The sequence below is a fragment of the Pelophylax lessonae genome, assembly GCF_965119305.1.
Source record: "Pelophylax lessonae genome assembly, chromosome: 10".
Lineage (NCBI taxonomy): Eukaryota > Metazoa > Chordata > Amphibia > Anura > Ranidae > Pelophylax > Pelophylax lessonae.
The window spans coordinates 12,355,429-12,383,265 of record NC_138777.1 but is presented as its reverse complement, the minus strand read 5'-3'; the positions used below and the strand labels follow the sequence as shown (position 1 = coordinate 12,383,265).

At 42.6% G+C, this 27,837-nt stretch overlaps 1 protein-coding gene across 1 annotated transcript in view; it reads right to left on the bottom strand.

Annotated features, from left to right (window-relative positions):
* Window positions 1-26,328, bottom strand: part of PTH (parathyroid hormone) — a gene marked incomplete at its 3' end in the record, with an annotated part of 35,895 nt that extends 9,567 nt beyond the window's left edge. Inside the window, exons 1-2 of the mRNA XM_082270303.1 lie at window positions 26,257-26,328; window positions 282-372 (exon numbers count right to left, since the gene is read on the bottom strand). Coding sequence (XP_082126429.1) covers window positions 282-367 — 86 coding nt within the window. The 5' untranslated portion in view covers window positions 368-372; window positions 26,257-26,328. The remainder of the gene's footprint in view (window positions 1-281; window positions 373-26,256) is intronic.
* Between the last annotated feature and the right edge of the window lie 1,509 nt (window positions 26,329-27,837).

Sequence of the window (27,837 nt, the reverse complement as noted above, 5' to 3'; positions counted from 1 at the left end):
GGAGTCAGAGGAGTGGACACACCCAGGAGTCAGAGGAGTGGACACACCCAGGAGTCAGAGGAGTGTCCACACCCAGGAGTCAGAGGATTGGCCACACCCAGGTCCCAACATTTTTAAAATGTAACATATACATGTGAGTGTTAAAGTCCATAAGGACTAAACGTTAGGTGTGTATTACAGGAAGGGACGTTGTTTCTCTGAAATTCTTTGGGGTTTATGCTAAGTTTACATGGAAACGGCCTTAGCAGAGTTCCCCTTTTAATATAAATGGTGGTACTCACGTCACAGGCTTTCCTTCGTATCCGGAGAACAGGGACACGCCGCAAAGAATCAGTCCAAGTTTGGTGATGTCTGTGATAAAATGCATGGCGGCTGCAAGAGAAGCATGACATCATGAAGTAATGCGCCTCATAAAACCTGGAATGACTGACAACGTATAAAATTTAATAGACAGAATCCCAGTCGTGACCGCAATTTACCAACGCCAACAGTGCGGTTTATTTATACATCGTAGATTCATTTTTTATACACCCACATGACTCGGTCTGGTGTGTTTTCCTCTAAATTTTTTTATTTATTTTTTTTATTCGCAATTTTTTAGAATTTCACTAATTATACGACCAATAAAGGGCAAACGTCATTATGGTGAATGGAGAAGTTAATACTATAATTTTTTTTATTGTCTCTTTGAAGTTTATGAAAATAAATAACATTAATTAGTGCGAACAGCGGTTTAACCAATTTAGTCTTTTTATTCTTTATTTATTCTTTATTTTATTTCTTTATCTTTGCCCTTCTTTATTATATCTCAGATCTCTTGTATCACCTCCACTTTCTGTCTACATGCACTCTAGCGATGCATGGCATTTCTGTGACCAATCACAGCAGATCACATGACAATTGTACACAACGCATGGCATTGATTTCATGCCATTCATTTTGTACTTGTTGTATTTTGTACTTTTTTTGTTCATTTTGTACTATTGTATTGATCTCTGTGATTGGTCACAGTAATAACATGGTACAGACAGGGCCAATCACAGCCTATCTGTACCATGTGATTAGCTGTGGCCAATCACAGCTAACCACAATAGTAAAAAAACTGAATGAAAGCATTTCATTTAGTAAAAACAGTTGCTTATAACAGTGAAATTCACTGGTGTAAGCAATCACAGTGTGTAAAAAAAAAAAAAAATCCTAATAATTATGTTACTATGGTAACACTGGTCACAATGTGTTTAAAAAATTGTAATACAAAAAACACATTTTTTTCTGTTACATACTGTCACCGGAAATAGTGAAAAAAATAAAACAAATGTAATAAAAAAGAAGAAAAAATGATAACTTTTTTTTTTTGTTTTTTTCTGTTACATACTGTCACCAGTCAGTATCCCTGATCATCGCCACACCAGTTATATGATGACACTTTACTGCACTGGTGACAGTATGTAAATTGAAAAAAAATATCGTGAAAAAAATAAAACAAATGTAATAAAAAAGAAGAAAAAATTATAACTTTTTTTTTTTTTTTGTTACATACTGTCACCAGTCAGTATCCCCGATCACCGTGAAACCAGTTATATGATAACACTGTACTGCACTGGTGACAGTATGTAAATTGAAAAAAAATACATAGTGAAAAAAATAAAACAAATGTAATAAAAAAGAAGAAAAAATTATAGCTTTTCTTTTTGTTTTTTCTGTTACATACTGTCACCAGTTAGTGTTCCTGATCATCGCCACACCAGTTATATGATGACACTGTACTGCACTGGTGACAGTATGTAAATTGAAAAAAAAAATGGTGAAAAAAAATAAAACAAATGTAATAAAAAAGAAGAAAAAAATTATAACTTTTTTCTTTTGTTTTTTTCTGTTACATACTGTCAGCAGTCAGTATCCCTGATCATCGCCACACCAGTTATATGATGTCACTCTACTGCACTGGTGACAGTATGTCAATTAAAAAAAAAAAATTGTGAAAAAAAATAAAACAAATGTAATAAAAAAGAAGAAAAAAATTATAACTTTTCTTTTTGTTTTTTTCTGTTACATACTGTTACCAGTCAGTGTCCCTGATCATCGCCCCACCAGTTATATGATAACACTGTACTGCACTGGTGACAGTATGTAAATTGAAAAAAAAATTTGTGAAAGAAATAAAACAAATGTAATAAAAAAGAAGAAAAAATTATAACTTTTTTTTTTTTTTTGTTACATACTGTCACCAATCAGTATCCCTGATCATCGCCACACCAGTTATATGATGACACTGTACTGCACTGGTGACAGTATGTAAATTTAAAAAAAAAAGGTAAAAAAAAAAATACTTACCCTAATTTTCCTTTCCTGATGGTCTCAATGACTCCCCTATAGGACCCTACTCCCATAAATCTTTACTCTGAGCCAGAGGACGCGTTCCGTTACTAGCCTACTCATGACTCTGGGAGGAAACTCCTGCTGCCATGGAGTCCATAAGGAAATAAATATTTCGGTAAGTATTTGATAGGAAATTTTCAGTTTTCCCGACAGACTCCATGGCAGCATACGTATGGGAAACAACTAGCCATACACACCCGGGTGGGCACTTGCAGAACAAAATAAAAGGGTTTAATTGACACTGTCAACTGACAGGATTTGTAACGCAAAAATGAACAGAAGACAAAGAAGCCAACTCTACACAGTAATGAGCCATAAATGTATTGATCGGGGACCACAAGGCCGCCCTACTGATTACATTAGGAACCACATGCTGCAAAGCCACCCAGGATGTAGACACTCCTGGTCGAGTGAGCGGTCACCATCCCCAAAGGAGCCAAGCCCTCGGCTCTGTGAGCCTGTGGGATGGCCCAGACAATGCACGCCACAATCGTCCTAGATGAGGCACGTTTCCCTTTGTCCTTTCCGGCAAAAAGAATAAACAGGAGTTCTGAAGCCTGAAGGAAGCTGTAGCTTGTAGATATAATTTAATAATATCTCAGGATTCCCTGTATACTAGACATGGGTTTTAACCAACTAAGCCACAGTGTGACCTCTCCCACGTCTAAAGGACGCAAGTTACTACTCCTAAGATTGGTAGAACAATTTCTTGGTTCCCGTGAAAGACTGATGTGTCCTTAGGAATTGAGTTAAGCACAGGTAAAAGCACCGCTCAAACTGGAAGAACGTTAAGAAAAGTTCTCCTTGACCGGTGAATCAATTTCTGAGGCTTTTTATGCCAACGTGATAGCCAGGAGAAAGGTGAACATGACAGAGAGGCCTTTAACGGAGAGAGCCCTAGAAAACTCCGCTCCAATTCCCGGAGAGGGAGTTGAAAACAAGAAGGAGATTCCATTTGGAAAACCTCCGTTTTCTCTGAGGTCTGAACCTAGTTGCTCCCTTGAAGAATTGTTGGATAGGAAAAGATGCATAGACCTGGAAAATCCTGGGAAGGCAGATAAAGCTGTCACTTGTACTCTGAAGGAGCTGATCGATAGAGCCAGATCTAGAACTTCTAGATCAGTATATGATCTGTCAGCAGCAGACATGTATTGCACAGACTTTGACCAGATTCTCCCGTAAACTTTGTTTGTGTTCACTCTCCTAACATTCAAGAGAGAGATGACTCTGGGGGAGCAGTCGAGGACCTCCAATTTCAAGAACCAGACCCTCAGACGTAACCATGCTGGACATGGATGTAGAAATGCACCCAGTGACAGAAGGTCTGGCCTGATGAGTTCCAGTATCTGAACAGTGCTAGCAAGGGAAACCATGGCCTAACTGGCCAATAACGCATCACTGCCACTACCTCCACAACTTCTGTTCAGAGTTTTCGTAGAAACCCGAGCATGACCAGGACTTGAAGAAACGCACAAGACCCGCTGCATTTCCAATGATCCATCAGGGCATCTGCGCCTGAAAAACCTCCACATGTAGAGACCATTCCTGGTTGGCCAACTGGACTCTGGAAAGAAAGTCTGTTAGAATATTCTGGACTCCAGGGAAATAAGCCTCTAAGATGTACGCTCGATTCTTCTGAGCCCAAGATATAATTGACTCTGCTTCCTGTAATAGAAAACAGGCTTTGAGTCCCCCCTTTGTCTTTTAATGTAGGAGACCGCCATAGTGTTCTCTAGTCTAAGAGCACGGACGCTCCCTTCATTATATGGTGAAAGGCCTGTAGGATGCAGAAGGCCTGCCAGTAGTTTCAGAATGTTCAACACAATTTTGTGAAATTGACAGCCCCGCTTGCCTTGAGCTATTCCAGACAGGCAGCAAGCCCCCCCCCCCCCATCCCATATTGGTGGTATTGGACGTGATTGTGAACCAGGAAATAGGGCTATGGAATGGCAAATGAGCCAGTTTCCCCATTGCAGCCACCAGGGTACTCACTCTCATAACTAAGGATATGAGGATGACCCAAATTCTGCTTTTTGGCTCCCACTGCTGGAGAAACACCTTCCAGAAGGGCCGCTTTCTACGGAGCGTCCACTTGACCATCAGATCCATAGACACCATAGTGTGGATCATTTTAGACACTGAAAGGCGCGCAGGTGGGAAGAAGACAGTGCCAGGAGTATTCTGTTCAAGAACATTGGGATCCAGAGACAAAGCAATGGTTATCTTGATTATATCGAACTGAGCCCCGAGGCACACAAGAGACAGAGTGGGCTCCAAGTGTCCTTTCCAGAATCAGCCGCCAGCTGTATTTTAAGGAGCAGTTGCCCTCTGTCTAGGGATCGTAGGAGAAGAACATCCAAGTAACTATGCAGGCGTATGCTCCTTGCTTTGATAAAGACCTTAACAACCAATAAGATCTTTACAACACACAGGGTGATGTTGAAAGTCTGAATGGTAGACAAGCAAGCTGGAGATGGTCTTGACCTACGGTGAACTGAAGGAACTTGCGGAAGTCTTCTACAGTGGGCACATGAAAGTAAGCATCTTTGGGTCTATTGGAAATGAGCCAGTCACCTGGCTGGACCCCCTATAAATCAGGGACAATGTTTCCATGTTGAGCTTCTCCTTTTGATGAAAATTGGTTTAGGTGCACAAGGCCTACAATCGGCCTCCACAAGCTGCTCCTCCTCATGACCATTAAGAGGCGAGTACATGCCCTGAAATCTCTCTCATCCTGGGACTGGCATTGCAGCACTTTGCGATACCAGTGACTTTACATAATATAAGAGTATATGCTATATTTTACCTCAGAGTGAGGCAAAATCCCTGGAAACAAATTTGAGATGAGGAGGACTTCTGTTTGACCATGCGTGTCCTGAAAAGACCGCTTTGATGTTTCAATAGTCTGAGGCTCAAATTCAGTAGCTTCTTGGATATCCGAGGTCAAGCTTTTACCATACTTCTGAGGGGATATCTGGCCTCTTCACCAGCTCTTCCTAAAATCCAGACCTGATCTGTAAAAACGTGCGACCCTCGCATGCTCTGAACTTTGTTCTCTAGACTGTGTCGTCTTCTGGACTAGCAAGCGCCGGTCCTGAGGCAAAACCCAACTTGCCAACTGTGGCCCAGGCTACAGTGCTGTCCAGCTTTCCAAAAGATGAAGCTCCCTCAAAGGAATCTTACACCAAGCCTGTTAGAGGCTGGATCATCCAGCCCAGGCCCAGGTCATAGCACTCACTTTGCCCTAACTGACGAGAGCAAAACCCACCCCACTTTGCGGATGATGTCAATTGGAGCCTCACCCTGGAAACCAACACCAGCTACGGCTCCTGAACTACCAAGTTTATGAAAACGCTCTTGAATATTGCATCCATATTCTCCTTCCACGTTTCCATCACTTTAAACATGGCCAATGACTTTCAGGCCATTTACTGCATCTTCAAAGGAAGAGTGACATGCTTGCTTGCCTCATCAAGGCCCCAACAACTAGAGAGGCAGCCTTTATGCTTCACATCCTTATCTCTGAATAGATAAAGCTTGCCCATCTTGCTCAGAAGGGAGGTATATCTCGCGACCTTGCTCCACTCATCCAAAATGATGTCCCTATTCCCGTTAGGAATGGGAAATTAGAGGTGCTTAAAGAACTTCCTCATGCTTTGCAGGAGACTCTATAGGCTCTTACTCGTGTAAATGCCCCCTTCATTACCTTGACCAAGGAGTCACAAGGGCAAAAGAACTCATCTCTCTCTGCCTCACTTTCTGAGGTCTTCATAGATGGATTGGTTAGGACGTTTCCAGTTCTTCCTGGCCATCCCTAATGGGAGAACACGCCGTTACCGCTGTTGGACTTCACCATCTCCTTTTCCAACTGCCTGGGCTTAGTGTGGCTCGAACAGAGACTTGATTTAAGGGAGTGGGGTCCTATAGGGGAGGAGTGGAGGCGGGGTTAACCCATACGTATACTGCCATGGAGCCTGTCAGGAAAATGTTTTCTTAAATTTCTCCATCTTCTAAAAAATTGTGACAAGAAATTAAAACTTCAGAAAACTGGCCATGCCTCTTACTAAATACCTTGGACTGTCTACATTCCAAAAAGGGGTTGTTTGTGGATATTTGTACTGTCCTGGGATTTTAAGGCCTCAAGAAATGAGAGCGTCAGTACATAAGGATTGATACATTTTCAGATTTATACCATCGTTTGTGGACTCTATACTAGGCATCGACCAATTATCGGCAATGCCGATATATCGAGGGCCGATATGCACTTTCACCGATATATTGGAATCGGCCACCAAGGTGTCCTATATTGCCGATATTTCGGGAAAGTGCTGTACCTGAGTGATGCCTACAGCTAGAGAAATCACCCCGGTACCGGCGTCCATAGCCGACGGTCGGCTGTCTTGTAATGACAACGGATGTGGCCGCTCGGCTGTCATTACAAGGAGCGGGAGGTCCCCCCCCCACCGCCTTCCGCGGCCGGCAACCAGCCTGCACGGCCTTCGAAGACTCGATTAAAGCCGCATTCGGCTCTGATCGGGTCTCCCTGTGAAAACCCGGACGTGATGTCATTACTAGGGTTGAGCGGACACCTAGATGTCCGTGTTCGACGGGTTCGGCCGAACTTTAAAAAAAAGTCCGGGTCCGTGTCCCGGACTTTTACCGAACTTTTCCCGGACACCGAACCCCATTGAAGTCAATGGGGACCCGAACTTTAAGGCACTAAAATGGCTCTAAAACACCAAAGGAAAGGGCTAGAGTGCTGCAAATGGCAGCAAAACGTAATTAAGAGCATGGCAAGTGCTCTGCAAACAAATGTGGATAGGGAAATAACTTAAAACAACAAAAAAAAACAGAAAAATAAAACAATGTTCTTCTTCATCTCTGAAGGACGAGGCCCATATGGAGTAGGAGGGAGGTTGAGGTGGTGGTGGATGTGGCGGTGACATAGGCGTGCGCACAGGGTGTGCTGGGTGTGCCTGGGCACACCCTAATCACCTAGGGCACATAGCATTGCCAGTGAGGAGATGGGAAAGATCTCCCTGGGACCTGCTCTGCTCTATTTCTCCTTGCCTACAGGTACATGGCCCCGATACATTACTCTCCCTGCTGGCAAACACATGCATGTGTATTTCAACTTTGGGGTGCACACCTTAATGCAATAGGCTGCGCACACCTATGGGCGGTGTAGGTGGAAGCGGCGGTGGAGGAGGACCAGGGCCGGATTAACAGCATCATGGGCTTGGTGCTGAGGATTTTGAAGGGCCTTAGGGCCGTGCCTTGCCATGCACCCAGAGGAGGAAGGGTGCAGCCATGCATGCCTAATTCAACATGGGATGCTGTCTCTGAAGCCCATAAACACATCCATGCATCGCCAACTGTCCCTCCTTGTCCGGCCTTCACGCTGTGTGGGGAGGTTCTGAGGGTGCTGCCTGGGGAAGCGAGCATAGAAGCCAGACTTCTGTGTTTACAAGTGACAGAAGAGCGGTAACAGTGAATATGGCCAACCCGGGGCCTATATAAAAGGTAGGGGCCTGGAGCTGCAGCTCCAATAGCCCCTACATTAATCTGGCCCTGAGGAGGAGGACGAGGTAGCCAACACTGCTTCTTTTCACAAATTTTAAATGAGGGTACACCCCAAAAGAGTGAGAAAGAGCAAAAATGGAACAATGGGTGGGTAAGGTCGGTATCCATTGCTATTCTGCATAAGGTACGGAAAAGTCCCGTGGGATCCATGCCTGGTTCATTTTAATGAACGTGAGCTTGTCCACATTGTCTCTGGACAGGCGGCTGCGCTTGTCTGTTATAACGCCCCCAGCCGTGCTAAATACCCGTTCAGATAATACACTGGCTGCAGGGCACGCCAGCACCTCCAAGGCGTAAAGGGCAAGCTCAGGCCATGTGCCCAATTTGGAGACCCAGAAGTTGAAGGGGGCAGACCCGTCATTCACTACATGTAGGCGTGTGCACACATACTGCTCCACCATGTTGGTAAAATGCTGCCTCCTGCTAAGACGTTCCATCTGAGCTGCTGGTGCTGCTGTTTGTTGTGGCGTGCTGACAAAGCTTTTCCACATTTCGGCCATGCTAACCCTGCCTTCTGAGGTGCTGGCGGTGCCCTGGTTGCGTTGGCGACCTCCTCCTCCTCCTCCTCTGCCTTGTGCTTCCACTGTGGCCCCGCTGTCAGATGGGAATGCCAGCAGCATGGCGTCTACCAGCGTGCGCTTGTACTCGCGCATCTTGCGATCGCGCTCCAGTGAGTGAATTAAGGACGGTACGTTGTCCTTGTAACGGGGATCCAGCAGCGTGGCCACCCAGTAATCAGCACAAGTTAGAATGTGGGCAACTCGGCGGTCGTTGTGGAGACACTGCAGCATGTAATCGCTCATGTGTGCCAGGCTGCCCAGAGGCAACGAAAGGCTGTCCTCTGTGGGAGGTGTATGGTCCGTGTCCTCTGTATCCCCCCAGCCACGCACCAGTGATGGCCATGAGCTGGCCTGGGTGCCACCCTGCTGTGAACATGGTTCCATCTCCTCCTCCAGCTCCTCCTCCTCCTCATCCTCCTCATCCTCCAGAACTGTGCCCCTGCTGGACAATTGCGTCCCTGGCGTTTGCGTGTGCAGGAACCCACCCTCGGAGCCCCTTGCGAATGACTGCCCTGAAAGCCTTGGAAATGTTACCTCTTCATCCTCCTCCTCCTCCTCATCCTGTGCCACATCCTCTTCCATCATCGCCCGAATTGTTTTTTCAAGGAGGCATAGAAGTGGGATAGTTAAGCTGAGAACGGCGTCATTGCCACTGGCCATGTTGGTGGAGTACTCAAAACAGCGCAACAAGGCACACAGGTCTCGCATGGAGGCCCAGTTAAATTAAATAGCGGAATAGAAAATATGATCCAAAAAAAGTGTATGTATATCACACGTACACAACCACACTGGGCCCCAATTACTATTGTTTGTACCCCTAAAAGGCTAGATGAGGAGTAGGGGGAGTATGGAACAGGCAGCACCCTCAAACCTTCAGAAGTATGAGATGAACCCCAACAACTTGGAAAGGTGGATCTCTCTCACACGTACCGACACAGACTATCCCGCAATTCAATTGATCCTCAAAGGTTTTTATTGAATAGCGGAATAGGAAATATGATCAAAAAAAGTGTATGTATCTCGCACGTACACAACCACACTAGGCCCCAATTACTATTGTTTGTACCCCTAAAAGGCTAGATGAGGAGTAGGGGGGGTATGGAACAGGCAGCACCCTCAAACCTTCAGAAGTATGAGATGAACCCCAACAACTTGGAAAGGTGGATCTCTCTCACACGTACCGACACAGACTATCCCGCAATTCAATTGATCCTCAAAGGTTTTTATTGAATAGCGGAATAGGAAATATGATCAAAAAAAGTGTATGTATCTCGCACGTACACAACCACACTAGGCCCCAATTACTATTGTTTGTACCCCTAAAAGGCTAGATGAGGAGTAGGGGGGGTATGGAACAGGCAGCACCCTCAAACCTTCAGAAGTATGAGATGAACCCCAACAACTTGGAAAGGTGGATCTCTCTCACACGTACCGACACAGACTATCCCGCAATTCAATTGATCCTCAAAGGTTTTTATTGAATAGCGGAATAGGAAATATGATCAAAAAAAGTGTATGTATCTCGCACGTACACAACCACACTAGGCCCCAATTACTATTGTTTGTACCCCTAAAAGGCTAGATGAGGAGTAGGGGGGGTATGGAACAGGCAGCACCCTCAAACCTTCAGAAGTATGAGATGAACCCCAACAACTTGGAAAGGTGGATCTCTCTCACACGTACCAACACAGACTATCCCGCAATTCAATTGATCCTCAAAGGTTTTTATTGAATAGCGGAATAGGAAATATGATCAAAAAAAGTGTATGTATCTCGCACGTACACAACCACACTAGGCCCCAATTACTATTGTTTGTACCCCTAAAAGGCTAGATGAGGAGTAGGGGGGGTATGGAACAGGCAGCACCCTCAAACCTTCAGAAGTATGAGATGAACCCCAACAACTTGGAAAGGTGGATCTCTCTCACACGTACCGACACAGACTATCCCGCAATTCAATTGATCCTCAAAGGTTTTTATTGAATAGCGGAATAGGAAATATGATCAAAAAAAGTGTATGTATCTCGCACGTACACAACCACACTAGGCCCCAATTACTATTGTTTGTACCCCTAAAAGGCTAGATGAGGAGTAGGGGGGGTATGGAACAGGCAGCACCCTCAAACCTTCAGAAGTATGAGATGAACCCCAACAACTTGGAAAGGTGGATCTCTCTCACACGTACCGACACAGACTATCCCGCAATTCAATTGATCCTCAAAGGTTTTTATTGAATAGCGGAATAGGAAATATGATCAAAAAAAGTGTATGTATCTCGCACGTACACAACCACACTAGGCCCCAATTACTATTGTTTGTACCCCTAAAAGGCTAGATGAGGAGTAGGGGGGGTATGGAACAGGCAGCACCCTCAAACCTTCAGAAGTATGAGATGAACCCCAACAACTTGGAAAGGTGGATCTCTCTCACACGTACCAACACAGACTATCCCCCAATTTAACTGATCCCCAAAGGTTTTTGATTAAATAGCGGAATAGAAAATATGATCCCAAAAAAGTGTATGTATATCACACGTACACAACCACACTAGGCCCCAATTACTATTGTTTGTACCCCTAAAAGGCTAGGAGTAGGGGGAGTATGGAACAGGCAGCACCCTCAAACCTTCAGAAGTATGAGATGAACCCCAACAACTTGGAAAGGTGGATCTCTCTCACACGTACCAACACAGACTATCCCCCAATTTAACTGATCCCCAAAGGTTTTTGATTAAATAGCGGAATAGAAAATATGATCCCAAAAAAGTGTATGTATATCACACGTACACAACCACACTAGGCCCCAATTACTATTGTTTGTACCCCTAAAAGGCTAGGAGTAGGGGGAGTATGGAACAGGCAGCACCCTCAAACCTTCAGAAGTATGAGATGAACCTCAACAACTTGGAAAGGTGGATCTCTCTCACACGTACCAACACAGACTATCCCCCAATTTAACTGATCCCCAAAGGTTTTTGATTAAATAGCGGAATAGAAAATATGATCCCAAAAAAGTGTATGTATATCACACGTACACAACCACACTAGGCCCCAATTACTATTGTTTGTACCCCTAAAAGGCTAGGAGTAGGGGGAGTATGGAACAGGCAGCACCCTCAAACCTTCAGAAGTATGAGATGAACCCCAACAACTTGGAAAGGTGGATCTCTCTCACACGTACCAACACAGACTATCCCCCAATTTAACTGATCCCCAAAGGTTTTTGATTAAATAGCGGAATAGAAAATATGATCCCAAAAAAGTGTATGTATATCACACGTACACAACCACACTAGGCCCCAATTACTATTGTTTGTACCCCTAAAAGGCTAGGAGTAGGGGGAGTATGGAACAGGCAGCACCCTCAAACCTTCAGAAGTATGAGATGAACCCCAACAACTTGGAAAGGTGGATCTCTCTCACACGTACCAACACAGACTATCCCCCAATTTAACTGATCCCCAAAGGTTTTTGATTAAATAGCGGAATAGAAAATATGATCCCAAAAAAGTGTATGTATATCACACGTACACAACCACACTAGGCCCCAATTACTATTGTTTGTACCCCTAAAAGGCTAGATGAGGAGTAGGGGGAGTATGGAACAGGCAGCACCCTCAAACCTTCAGTATGAGATTGTGTTCACTGTACCCCACAAAGATTGAGTTCACTGCACCCCACAATGATTGTGTTCACTGCACCCCACAAAGATTGTGTTCACTGCACCTCACAAAGATTGTGTTCACTGTACCCCCCAAAGATTGTGTTCACTGCACCCCACAAAGATTCTGTTCACTGTACCCCACAAAGATTGTGTTCACTGCACCCCAAAAAGATTGTGTTCACTGCACCCCAAAAAGGATGTTGTTCACTGCACCCCAAAAAGGATGTTGTTCACTCCACCCCAAAAAGATTGTGTTCACTGCACCCCACAAAGATTGTGTTCACTGCACCCCAAAAAGATTGTGTTCACTGCACCCCAAAAATGATTTTGTTCACTGCACCCCAAAAAGGATTTTGTTCACTGCACCCCAAAAAGGATGTTGTTCACTCCACCCCAAAAAGATTGTGTTCACTGCACCCCAAAAAGATTGTGTTCACTGCACCCCACAAAGGATTTTGTTCACTGCACCCCAAAAAGATTGTGTTCACTGCACCCCAAAAAGGATGTTGTTCACTGCACCCCAAAAAGGATTTTGTTCACTGCACCCCAAAAAGATTGTGTTCACTGCACCCCACAAAGGATTTTGTTCACTGCACCCCACAAAGATTGTGTTCACTGCACACCAAAAAGGATTGTGTTCACTGCACCCCAAAAAGATTTTGTTCACTGCACCCCAAAAAGATTGTGTTCACTGCAGCCCAAAAAGATTGTGTTCACTGCAGCCCAAAAAGATTGTGTTCACTGCAGCCCAAAAAGATTGTGTTCACTGCAGCCCAAAAAGATTGTGTTCACTGCAGCTCACACACAGAAAAATGGATGTGGATCACTGACACCTGCCTATCTCCAATCCCACACCACACAGCAATATCGATTGTAGTTTGTAGAACACAGTTTCCCTAAAATTCAGCAGACTCTGTCCCTAACAGGATTGAGAAGAGATCGTAGATCAGGATTGAGTGCAGACCCCACCCCCCACACAGCAATATCGATTGTAGTTTGTAGAAGACACTGACCCTATATAATTCAGCAGACTCTATCCCTAAAATGCCTACAACTCGCCCTGCCTAAACACTCCGACCTGTCCCTCAATTCTATCCGGACACAAATGGTTTTTTCCTGCCTATCTTTCCCTAATCAGCAGCCAGCACGTTGATGTGTGCTCTGTCCCTGAATCTAAGCAGCATAATGACGCCGCTGCGGCTGCCTCGAACTTATAAAGACTTGGTCACATGCTTCAGACGGCCAATCACAGCTACTGAGACATTTGCAGGCATGGCTGGGATGGCTTAAGGCACACCAGTTAAACGATTGTTGATTGGCTGTTGAAAGCCCGCCATGAAAAGAGCGCCAAAGCATGCAAAACCCGGAAATAAAACGACCGAACACGGATTTTTACCCGAACATACAGTAAAGTGTCCGTGTCCGTGTTCGGGTACAAAAAATCCAATTATTCGGTACGAACACGAATAATACAGTCCGTGTTCGCTCAACACTAGTCATTACATCACTTCCGGGTACTGGCACCAGATTAAAAAAAAGACAGCATTCAAAACAGCCAAACTTAGCGTTTTGAATGCTTTTAAGTGCAGAGGAGGGGTTTGGGGTCTTTTAGACCTCCAGATCCATCCACAAGAGTACCTGTCAAGTGATAAAAACAAAAAAAAAAATTTTTTTTTAAATGTACGAAAATATCGGCCCATATCGGCCGATACCGATACGCGATTATCAAAATATCGGTATCGGCAATGAAAAAACAATATCGGTCAATCCCTACTCTATGTCTTTCCTGCAAACTAAATAATGTACAGTTTTATAATACAATTTCATAACAGAAACAAAGAAAATCTAATTTTTTTCCCAAATTTTCTGCCTTTTTTGTTTATTTAGCAAACAATAAAAAAACGCAGTGCTGAATAAATACCACCAAAAGAAAGCTTTATTTGTGTGGAAAGAAATTATAAAAATATACAGTGTAGCATTACCGTGCAATTGTCATTCAATGTGTGACAGCTCTGAAAGCTGATAAATGTCCTGGGCAGGAAGGGGGTGAAAGTGCGCGGTATTGAATTGGTTAAACGTGGATCATAAATCCATACTAATCTGGTTGTACGGTTTGCTCAGAATACCTTAATGAAATCATCAGTGCTGCCATATTGGCTTCTAAGAAAAATATTTTCTTTGCCAGATGTAGTAAAAATTAATCTCCCGTTCCAGAGGTGTTTCCATATATATCCCTGGACATGTTACATTGTAACGCATTGTATCATATGGGATCAGCGTGAATGTGTTTGCATCTATAAATGGCCCTTCAGGACTAAACTTGGAACACGTGGAGCGTGGAATGTAAACTCGCTGTCCGGCTATTCCTATGTAACCTTGTAGCCTTCGTGTTGTATATGTAAGTCGATGCCTTGGGAGGATGTGGCAGAGAGGGGTCCATTGGTGATTCTTTACTTCATCTCTTTGCCATCCATCAGAGCTCCCTGATTTATGTGTGCTGGCCAGCACCATCCACCCCCGTCCACCACTGAAGACACGTAATGCTTCTACAACCACATGAGGAAGATGTTGTCACTCCGCACGCTATTCCCATATCTTCTCTTCCCCTTCATTATATACATTCAGATTTAAAGTGACACTAGACTATGTCATTATTACCCAAAAATAATCTGATGATGTAAGGGGGGATTCTGAAGTAGGGGGGACTCTGTTGGGGAATCTGATCTAGAGGGGACTTTGATGGGGACCCTGATATAAAGGGATCTGATGGGGATTCTAAAATAAGGGGGCATTGATGGGGGGGACTCTGATATAAGGGGGCACTGATGGGTAATCTGATATAAGTGGGTTCTAAAAGGGAATCTGAAATAATGGGCTTCTGATGGGTACTCAGATATAAGGGGCTCTGATGTAAGGGGGAAATCTAATGTAAGGGGGACTTTGATGGGAACCCTGATATAAAGGGATCTGATGGGGATTCTGATATAAGGGGTTCTGATGGGGATTCTAATATAAGGGGGCATTGATGGGGGGGGGGACTCTGATGTAAGGGAGATCTGATGGGTAATCTGATATAAGGGGGATCTAATGGAGACTCTGATATAGGGTAGTTCTGATGGGTAATCTGATATAAGGGGGTTCTGATGATTAATATGTTATAAGGGGTTCTGATGGGGAGTCTGATATAAGGGGCACTGATGGGTAATCTGATATAAGGGGGCTCTGATGGGTAATCAGATATAAAGGGGCCCTGATGTAAGGGGGAAATCTAATGTAAGGGGGGCTTTGATGGGGACTCTGATATAAGGGGGATCTGATGGGGACTCTGATATAAGGGGGTTCTGATGAGGACTCTGATATAAGGGCGATCTGATGGGTAATCTGATATAAGGGGTTCTGATGGGTAATCTGATATACGGGGGTTCTGATGGGGACTCTGATATAAGGAGAATCTGATGGGGACCCTGATATAAGGGGGATATGATGAGAACTCTGATATAAGGACGATCTGATGGGTAATCTGATATAAGGGGGATCTGATGGGGACTCTGATATAGGGGGTTTCTGATGGGTAATCTAATATAAGGGGGTTCTGATGGGGACTCTGATTTAAGAGAGATCTAATGGGGACTCTGATATAAGGGGGTTCTGATGGGTAATCTGATATAAGGGGGTTCTGATGGGGACTCTGATATAAGGGGGCACTGAGGGGTAATCTGATATAAGGGGGTTCTGATGTAGGAGGGAAATCTAATGTACTACATGTAATCTAATTCACTAATGTACTATGTAATGACTTTGATAGGGACTCTGATATAAGGGGGATTTGATGAGGACTCTGATACAAGGGGGTTCTGATGGGGACTCTGATTTAAGGGGGATCTGATGGGGACTCTGATATAAGAGGGCTCTGATCTAAGGGGTAAATCTGATCTATGGGGGACTTTGTTGGGGACTCTGATATAAGGGGGATCTGATAAGGACTCTGACATAAGGGGGTTCTGATGAGTAATCTGATATAGTGGGGTTCTGATGTGAGGGGGAAATCTGATGTAAGGGGGACTCTAATTAGTAATCTGATATAAAGGGGCTCTGACGGGACCTCTGATGTTAGGGGGAATCCGATTTAAGGTGGCTCTGATGAGGAGTCGTAATAAAAGGCAGCTCTGATGGAAACTCTCAAATAATGGGGACTTTGATGAAACTCTGATGTAAGAGGGCTCTGATGTGGACTCTTGATAAAAGGGGGCTCTGATGGGGACTGTGATGTAATAGGGGAAACTAATGTAAGAAAGGCCTTTGATTAGGACTCTGATATAAGGGGGATCTAATAAGGACTCTGATATATATGGAGGCTCTGAGGGGTAATCTGATGAGGACTCTGATATAGTGAGGTCTGATGGGAACTCTGATTAACTAATCTTCAGGCCTAAAATGATTGTTTAACATGTGTGCAAAGAAACGGAAAAATGACTCAGAGAACGGGATAAAAGCCTTTCCAGGTAATCAGTTCAGAGTCGCCCTGGAGATATCGCCTCACTCCATCATTTTCATACATTGGTGTATCCAACACATGCAGGTGTGGGGGGAGGGGCTTCATATTTTTTTTCAATGATTGTGTGTTACTTTAATTTTTTATCCTGAACTTTATTGCTATCACATAGGGACTAATAGCCCCCTTTATGATAGCATTATTGAAATGACAGGTCCTCTTTAAGGACACTTCGGGGGTCTATTAGGTCCCTAATGTCACCTATGGACCCCACAGAAGATGATCACAAACAGATCACTCCTCATCAGCTTCTTCCCCACCAGCGCTGCTGGGGAAAAGATGAACCCGGAAGTGCTGAAATGTTCAAGGCTTCCGGGTTCATTCACTGGAGGGGAGATCAGTGATTGGATGTTCGCTGATTTCTCTTCTCTCCTGCCAAGCTAGCCCAAGGCCCACTGGAGGGATAGTGAAGCCCTAAAAACATGGCAGGGGTAGTAGAGCGGGAAGGAGAGCAGTACCTTTCAGAGTCTTGGGGAGAGAACTGGTGGCTTTACAGCCAGCTCAACAGATGCAAACTAGTGAGTTTACTGAGCTAGAACAAGCATGTACACAGTGAAGTCTGCAAAGTCAATGTTCTTTCTTGTGTGTCTTTTGATCTGTATACTTTCACGTCACTTAGAAAGTACTGAAGCCGTTGGATCAGCATGACAGTATATTTGATTCCCCCATCAACACAGTCACTGTTGATGGAGGAATCCCTTCTGCAGCGCTATTTCGTTCTGCTGGCAGGGAGCTTTTGCCACCAGCTAAACACAATGATCACTGGTGAAGGTCAGTGCTGGGACAAGGGGTGGGCAGGAGGGACTGCCCTGAGCGCAGTGGGAACTTTGGGGGTTGTGCTAGAAGAGATGCTTTAAAGGGGGGGGGGGATTTGAACTAGGAAGGTGGAAATGTGTTAGGAAGAGGAATTTGTGGGGGGATTTGTACTAGTAGGGGGTGATTGGGGAGATTTGTGCTAGGGGGGAAATTTGGGGGGGGGGGGTTAGTGCTAGAAGTGGAGATCTAGGGGGATTTGTGCTGGGAGAGGGGGATTTGTGTTAGGAGAAGAGGGGTGAAGGATTCATGAGAGGTAGCAGAGGGGATGTGGGTGGATTTGTGCTAGGAGGGGGGGGGGCTTGGGGGTGGGGGATTTATGTAGGATAGCAGAGGAAATTTGGGGGGAATTTGTGCTGGGAGAGGAGGAATGGGGTGGGGGGGGATATATGCTGAGAGAGGAAGTTATAGGGGTGGAGGATTTGTGCTAGGAGGGGAGCTTGGGGGTGGGGGATTTATGAGTGGTAGCAGAGGGGATCTGGGTGGATTTGTGCTGGGAGGGGGGACTTGGGGGTGGGGGATTTATGCAGGATAGCAGAGGAGATTTGCTGGGAGAGGAGAAATGGGGTGGGGGGATTTATGAGTGGTAGCAGAGGGGATCTGGGAGGATTTGTGCTGGGAGGGAGGGCTTGGAGGTGGATGATTTATGCAGGATAGCAGGGGAGATTTGGGGGAATTTGTGCTGGGAGAGGAAGAATGGCGTGAAGGGGGATTTATGCTGAGAGAGGAAGTTATAGGGGTGGAGGATTTGTGCTAGGAGGGGAGCTTGGGGGTGGGGTATTTATGAGTGGTAGCAGAGGGGATCTGGATGGATTTGTGCTGGGAGGGGGGCTTGGGGGTGGGGGATTTATGCGAGATAGCAGAGGAGATTTGATGGGGATTTGTGCTGGGAGAGGAGGAATGGGGTGAGGGGGGATTTATGCTGAGAGAGGAAGTTATAGGGGTGGAGGATTTGTGCTAGGAGGGGGGCTTGGGGTTGGGGGATCTATGCATGATAGCAGAGGAGGCCATCATCCGAATGCAGCCTGCAAGGAGTCTGTGGTTCTGTGAGGCCTACGCCACAAGGGTCCCAAATCCATCCCTACCTCGCAACTACGCTCGGGCTCGGGTTCAAAACTACTCTTGCGCCATCCTCAATAAAAGAGTGGAGACCATATATACCCCTCCTGGGAGAGGAGACAGGCAGAAACTTCCCAGGTTCTCCCGCTTTTAGCGCCTTGTACAGAAGAAGGTGGCCCTGAAATATGGATACGACTATCGGTATGCTCCTCGGGAGATAATGGAGGAGATCGAGGAAAAGATATGGGCTTGGTGTGATGAAGCTGTTTGGGACTTTCTCTATGTCCCTAAACCATACAAAACTGGGAAGGTCTGGGAATCACATCTTTCAAACCATACAGAAACCAGTCCAAGCCCAGACTACGGGACACCTTCAAATCTGTCAAGGCAAATTGGAATCTCGGAAGGTCCATCTACATTGACCAAATAGAAGTCAACCGCCCAGATGGAAAAGGCCAAGCCTGGGCCATCAGGATCCAAAATCCTGAGGGAAAGATCATCCGCATAACGCATCCTGATCGTTACTACTGAGGTGTGCGGAGTTCTTGTCCCTGTCAGGAAAATTAAGTTACTAAAGGGGCTAGCTAGCCTGAAGAGTGTAAAATGTTGTTTGGAGAGATAGAGTTACAAGGGGGCCAACGTGCCTGTTGACATCAAAGTTGCTGTTAGGGCGGAGGCCCTATTTCCAATTTCCCTTCTAACCTTGCAAAAGAAGATGGGATTCAGCGAAATTGCTACAGTTTCTCCACCTGGGAGAAGGACTTCTACCACAAAGATCTTCTTCTGTTAAAGCCAGGGGCTGCTACCTGGAGGACGCAAACCCCCTACTTCACAGACACCTCCTGTTTAAAGAACTTTTGTGAAGATCTCCTTGGTCTTTGGACCACTGTTGTCACAAGAAGAAGTGTTGAAAGCGGACACTTTGCGAAGATCCTTTGGACCAACTAGTCAGGATAATTAAGTATACGAGAAGGGACACTTTGCAATGATACTTTGTTTAAAGCAGTGTTAATTTCGTCGACTAAAATTGACTAAAACGTTTTCGTCGACTAACACAATTCAGATGACTAAAATACGACTAAAACTAAAATGGCATTTTAGTCTTAAGACTAAAATACGACTAAAACTAAAATGGCATTTTAGTCAAAAGACTATAACTAAAACTAAATCAAAATTTGCTGCCAAAGATTAACACTGGTGCATGCTCAAAGCATAAATAATAACATATTCGATTTTTCACTCCAGGACCAGCAGTAGTATATAATGAGTTTGGAAATTGTAGAGAAATGCTTAAATAATGCATTACAAATTACAATTGAACTACACCCATTCCATTATAGATGCCTAAAATGAGTTTTAGTCTACTAAAATGTAGGGCGTTTTAGTCGACTAAAATATATTGGAGTTTTAGTCGACTAAATACGACTAAAACTAAAACACTTGCAGAAGACTAAAATGGGACTAAAACTAAAATGACATTTTAGTCCTAAGACTAAGACTAAAACTAAATTGAAATTTGCTGCCAAAATTAACACTGGTTTAAAGGACACTTTGTGAAGATTCCTTGGGCCAGAGAAATGCTGAAGGAAACTTTGTGCGAGTTGCCACCTTGTGAGAAAAGGGTGGCGGCTCATTGCCTCTTCAGAGAGGGGGGAAACCAGAGTGAAGGATCCCTTGAAGAGTGGTACAGAGACTCACAAGTTAGGCAAGCTTTGCTCAGGCTCCAGCAAGAATAGCTTGCCACCAGGAGAAGATGTGTTGCCTTGGTGTTACAGAAGGAAAGGACACTGTGAACACCAGTCGGGGGGGGGGGGGGGGGAGGGATTTCTCCGCATTTCTTCATGCTAACATGTGGGATTTATGCTAAGAGAGGACGTTATAGGGGTAGAGGATTTGTGCTAGGAGGGGGGCTTGGGGGTGGGCGATTTATGCATGATAGCAGAGGAGATTTGGGGGGTATTTGTGCTGGGAGAGGGGGATTCGTGTTAGGAGAGGGGGCTTAGGGGTGGGGGAATTTATGAGTGATAGCAGAGGGGATCTGGGGGATTTGCGGTAGGAGGGAGCTTGGGGGTGGGGTATTTATGCCTGATAGTAGAGAGGATTTAAGGGGATTTGTGCAGGGAGAGAAGGATTGGGGTGGGGGAGATTTATGCTGAGAGAAGAAATTAGAGGGATAGAAGTTTTGTGCTAGGAGGGGGCATTTGTATTGGAAGAGGGGTGAATTTTTGTTTTGTGCAATTTTGTCAGTCAAAGTAATGCAGTTACCCCAACCCCCCAAAAAATATTTTACCACGAATCTTGACACTTACCCTTAAGCATACAGTAAATTCCCTTTGCAAGCCAAAATTCTCCCCAAACAAAAATGTCCCCCTCTTCCAATACAAATCCCCCCTCCTAGCACAAATCCTCTACGCCTCTAATTTCTCCTCTCAGCATAAATCTCCCCCACCCCAATCCTTCTCTCCCTGCACAAATCCAAAGCCTGGTCATTAAGGGGGTAAAACCTACCGTTTCAGAACTGGTTAGTTGGACAAGCGGAAGTTACAAGCTGATTGGCTACTATGCACAGCTGCACTAGATTCTGTGTGCTCTAGTTTTAGTAAATCCCCCGCCAGTCTGGCTGGCGTCTTTATTCAACTTTACCAACTATGAACCTAAGAAGTAGTTGAGAGGTCCACTTGGATCAGTGAAAAAGGATGAGCTGTGACACCTGCAGTCATCCACTCCTACAAACAACAATATATATATGTATAAATATATACAAAGTATATATATATATATATATATATATATATATATATTTTTTTTTTATTATTATTATTGTTTTATTTATTTATTTTTAATTTGCCCTTGCACACGATTGGCTATTTAAAGTGAATGCAGTTTTACCTTATGGTAATGCATTATACAATTTTCTTATTCAATTTCCTCTATATTTACCTTCAACTATGTTGTAAAATGGGGACTGCCTGATTGCATATGAATTGAAAGTGTTTAGGTTTGACCTCATACTATATGGTTTTGGTAAATCTAAAAGAAAAGTACAGAAGAAAATTGTATAATGTAGGCTGGCCATACACTGTTAGATTTTCATGGGAACCTTCACACAAAGATCATTCTTCAGGGCATTTGATAATACCACCGGTAAATATAACATTTTAAATGAAAGTTCTGAAAAATGTTTGTTTTATTGCCATAAAAATGTTTCAAATTTAAACATTTGATTTCAGGGTAGACAAGTCTACAAGAATTCCATTCACTGTTAGAATTTCATTGAATCAGAAAGGTAAACAGAAACTTGTTCCATCTTTCTCACTTGATTTTCTACTGTGGTTAAAAATGTTAATCAGTTTGATAATACTAATAGAAAATGTAATGAATGTTTCAAAATAGTCAATTTTCACATGAAATTCTACAAGTGTATGGCCAGATGTAGAGAATATCCACTTTTAAAGTGAGCAGCCTTTATTAAATCAGCCCTGGTTTGGTGGTCATTGCTGGTCCAAGCTAAATTTAAAAACATGTTGATTTACTGCAGAGGAATAAGAGGAAAAAAGGTTTATTTGTCATAGTAATGTATAAGAAACTGCCGAATAAGAAACCAACTTCAGTGAATAAGAAACTGGACGAATAAGAAACCAACTTCAGCCTCGTTCTCTTTTCTTATCTATATTTATTACATTTGGCATATGAGCGGTGTATATCTCTATTACTGTACCTCTTCTTTGTACTTTCTACTGTTCTTTTAAGATTTTTCTTGCAGGGTTCCCTTTTTTATTTTGTCGGCTTTATTGTTTTATTCTCATTTTGTTTCTGTATTTTATCTCTTTTCTTCTTTTTATCTATTACATTTGGCATATACGAGATTTATATCTCTATTACTGTACCTCTTCTTTGTACTTTCTACTGTTCTTTTCGATTTTTCTTACAGGTTTTCCTTTTTTATTTTGTTGGCTTTATTATTTTATTCTCATTTTGTTACTGTATTTTATCTCTTTTCTTTTTTTTTTTACAAATTCTTTTCTTCTTTTTATTTATTACATTTGACATATAAGCGGTGTATATCTCTATTACTGTACCTCTTCTTTGTACTTTTTACTGTTCTTTTAGATTTTTCTTGCAGGGTTTCCTTTTTTATTTTGTCAGCTTTATTATTTTATTCTAATTTTGTTACTGCATTTTATCTCTTTTCTTCTTTTTATCTATTATATTTGGCATATACGAGGTTTATATCTCTATTACTGTACCTCTTTGTATTTTCTACTGTTCTTTTAGATTTTTCTTGCAGGGTTTCCTTTTTTATTTTGTCAGCTTTATTATTTTATTCTAATTTTGTTACTGCATTTTAACTCTTTTCTTCTTTTTATTTATTGCATTTGACATATAAGAGGTTTATATCTCTATTACTGTACCTCTTCTTTGTACTTTCTACTATTCTTTTAGATTTTTCTTGCAGGGTTCCCTTTTTTATTTTGTCGGCTTTATTATTTTATTCTCATTTTGTTTCTGTATTTTTTTATTTATTATAATAAAAATGTTTCAAAATGTTTACAAAACCACAATAAAATGTTTCAAAATGTTTAAAAAAAACTATAATAAAAATGTTTTAAAATAACAAAATTTTATATATCTCTCTCTCCTCCCTCCACCACCACATTTGCTCCCTTCTTCTCCACCCATCGCAGACATGATTAATTATTAATTTACTCCCAGTTACCTTAGGAGGAGCCAATAGGAAGAAAAGGGAAGAAGGAAAGAAAGGGAGAGAAGAAAAAAAAAAAAAAAACCTAAATTAATCTTTAATTTTTTTTTTTTTTTTTAAGTGCTACAACCCTAATATCTGTGTCTTTATGTTCCAATAAGTATTGATATTTATCATTGTGAAAAAAAAAAAAAAATCAAATGTGCAGGAAAGTGCAAAAAACAACAATGCTCCAACTCCTTTCCATTGTGCTACAACAAAATGATGACAAAATTATAATAAACCGAAAACAGTCATTAACTTTGTTTCTAATCGAAATTCTTCTTCAGTCCCGGTTCACATTTGTGCGATGAGGGAACGCTGCGAATATGCAGCGTGATCCCGCATCGCATCCGCACCCTTGGCAGCTCACACTGCCATATGCGATACGCAGGGGGTGTCAATTAAAAGTTAACGACATCCCCAGTTGCGATCGCATATCGCAGTGCGATCTGCAAGTTCTCACAGAATCGGATCGCACTAGTGTGAACCAAGGGCAATAGAACCCTTTCAAACAGTGCGAATCAAGTCGCTCCGACTTAGAAAAAGGTTCCTGCACTACTTTTGGGCAACTTCATCACAACTTGCATTGACTTCTGTGAACCACTTGCCGACCAGCCGCCGCCAGTATATGGCAGCAGGTCAGCAGATTCCCCTGAATTGCCGTACCTGTACAGCGGTTCGCCGGAGTGATCCTGGGGGGCGCGCACGTGCACCCATTCACAAGCGGGGAAGCTGAGGCGCAGGGCCGGCGGCTGGCACTACCGTTGGGCACCCACGATCGCTCCCTGTGGAGAGAGGACGGCTGTTGTAAACACGGCAGACCGTTGTTCTCTCAGTAATCTTCACAGGGCTCCTGTGTTCCTTCAATTAAGGAACACAGGTCTCTGTGATGATTCCATAAGCCAATCCCCCCTACAGTTAGAAATCTCCCCCTAGGCTCACACTTAACCCTTTGATCGCCCCTTGGTTAACCCCTTCCCTGCCAGTGTCATTATTACAGTAACAGTGCATATGTATAGCACTGATTACTGTAGTAATGTCACTGGTCCCCCTAAAAGTGTAAAAAATGTCAGTTAGGGGTCCGATCTGTCCGCAGCAATGTCGCAGTCCCGCTAAAAATCACAGATCGCTGCCATTACTAGTAAAATAAATAAATAAAAATGACATAAATCTTTTCCCTAGTTTGTAGATGTGATAACTTTTGCGCAAACCAATCAAAATACGCTTGTTGGGATTTTTTTAATCAAAAATATGTAACAGAATACAAATTGGCCTAAAATGATGAAAAAGTTAGATTTTTACATTTTTTTTTATTGGGAATGTTATATAGCAGAAAGTGAAAAATATTGTTTTTTTTTTTTGCAGAATTGTCGCTCTTTTTTTGTTTATAGCGCAAAAAATAGAAATCCCACAGGTGATCAAATGCCACCAAAAGAAAGCTCTATTTGTGGGAAAAAAGGACATCAATTTTATTTGGGTACAGCGTTGCATGACCGCGCAATTGTCCGTTAAAATAACGCAGTGCTGAATCGCAAAAAATGGCCTGGTAAGAAAGGGGGCAAATCCTTCCGGGGCTAAAGTGGTTAAAGTAATGCAGTGCCGAATCGCAAAATAGGGCCTGGTCATTGAGCAGCCAAATCCACCGGTCTTTAAGTGGTATATTTGTACACATGTGAGTGGCATATTCAATAACATTCAATAAATGGAATTATGCATCGTCGCACGACCGCGCAATTGTCCGTTAAAATAGCGCAGTGCCGAATCACAAAATATGGCTTGGTAAAAAAAAAAGGGGGCAAATGCTTTCGGGGCTAATGTGGTTAAATCATTTTTTTTTTTTTAAATTATATATTTTCATACATTTTTCAAAACTACATAAAGATCAAAAAAATCAAAAAGAGAAACAACAAATAACAAATAAAGATTGATTTATACATCCAAACATTTATGGAATTTCCAGATTTGCTACACATTAACTATTCCTTGACCCAAAAAAAAAATGGTTAAATCAATTTAACAATTAATTTTGTATATTTTTAAATAATTTATCTGTTTATTGGCACCTGAAAAATCCCCAACCCAATTATTTATACATCCACACATTTATGGCATTTCCAGATTTGCTACACATTAATTATTCCTTGACCCAAACCCAAAAAAAAAAAAATGGTTAAATCAATTTAACAATAAATTTTGTATATTTTTAAATCATTTATCTGTTTATTGGCACCTGAAAAATGCCCAACTTAATTCTTTATACATCCACACTTATGGCATTTCCAGATTTGCTACACATTAACTATTCCTTGACCAAAAAAAAAAAAAAAAAAATAAAATGGTTACATCAATTTAACAATACATTTTGTATATTTTTAAATCATTTATCTGTTTATTGGCACCTAAAAAATCCCCAACCCAATTCTTTATACATCCACACATTTATGGCATTTCCAGATTTGCTACACATTAACTATTCCTTGACCCAAAAAAAAAAAATGGTTAAATCAATTTAACAATAAATTTTGTATATTTTTAAATTATTTATCTGTTTATTGGCACCTGAAAAATCTCCAACCCAATTCTCTCTTCCTCCCCTCCAAATCTATGGGTGGTTGAGTTTTCCTATTTCCTAAATTGGGATGTGGTGCCCTTGGGTCCTGTTTCCAGACAAAATTTCCTATATTCTAGCTCAGTACGTTGTCGCCCTGGGAAAGGAAGTGTGCTAATTGTAGGATTATCAAGTTAAAACAAAGTTAAAACAAAGTTAAAAGAAAAGGAATGCATTGACCATATCTAAGGAGCAGTCACTTGCAATGCTATCATTTTAGGTTTTTGGGTTTAGGTACAAAGCCATCGCAATCAGATACCTTTAAGAAACAAAAGTGCGTTGGAATACTCACCACCGGACGGCGTCGATGACCTTGGCAGGATCCAGCTGTGTAAAGTGTACAAATTGATGAAGTCGCTCGGTGAAAGTGGTGTGGGAAATTTTATGGGCCATGCGAGGCAATGGAGCCGGCTTTATATATTCCCAGTGGTTGTCACTCCCTGCTCTCAGGCAACCCCTCTACCTTATAGGGTTGAGCCCATACACCCACTTGGAGCACAGGACCACCCCTGTACAGGGGATGCTATGACACAACGGGCTCTTCCATTCTCTCCGACTCAAGAAAAGACATTGTCCACCCGAATTTTATTGCTGGGACGGCCGATGGGGGGAACGCGGGGAGATGGGCTGCTGAGTAATCCGGAGTCTGCGGCTGGTAAATAGAAACAGACATTGTTTTGGCACCTCGGAATAACCCCGGACATGGTGCATGAAATGCAAATTACTCACCGGCAGACAATGCCATGTGGTTGTTGGATCAGGACGGTGCGATGTTCTGCATTGCTCCCACTTTGGGTCAGATGATCACATGGTGTCTTGTCTTTCGCTGAAGTCAAATCTACGAAGAAGAATAAAGAAGAGATTCCGTCACATTGTAACAAAAGATCATTGTGAATGGTCAGTGATTTCACGTTTTCCGATTCCAGAGAAAAAGATTTTTTCAGTTTCGGGGTGCTGGAGATCGGTGGACTGCAATATAACGGACAATAGACTGAAAGATTTGATATCGATGGTTAGAATCATATCAGTGATGTAACCGGAGGAAGAGGACGCCAAAACTTTTTACATCAGTTGCATCACTGTTCTCTAAATAGAAGTTTGATTCTGCCAGAATGACATCACTACTCTACTGATATAGATTATATATGTGTGACATCACTACTCCACAGATATAGATTGTATATGTGTGACATCACTAATCTACTGATATAGATTGTATATGTGTGACATCACTACTCCACAGATATAGATTGTATATGTGTGACATCACTACTCTACTGATATAGATTGTATATGTGTGGCATCACTACTCCACAGATATAGATTGTATATGTGTGACATCACTACTCTACTGATATAGATTGTATATGTGTGACATCACTACTCCACAGATATAGATTGTATATGTGTGACATCATTACTCCACAGATATAGATTGTATATGTGTGACATCACTACTCCACAGATATAGATTGTATATGTGTGACATCACTACACCACAGATATAGATTGTATATGTGTGACATCACTACTCTACAGATATAGATTGTATATGTGTGACATCACTACACCACAGATATAGATTGTATATGTGTGACATTTTTACTCCACAGATATTGATTGTATATGTGTGACATCACTACTCCACATATATAGATTGTATATGTGTGACATCACTACTACACAGATATAGATTGTATATGTGTGACATCACTACTCCACAGATATAGATTGTATATGTGTGACATCACTACTCTACTGATATACATTGTATATGTGTGACATCACTACTCCACAGATATAGATTGTATATGTGTGACATCACTACTCCACAGATATAGATTGTATATGTGTGACATCACTACTCCACAGATAT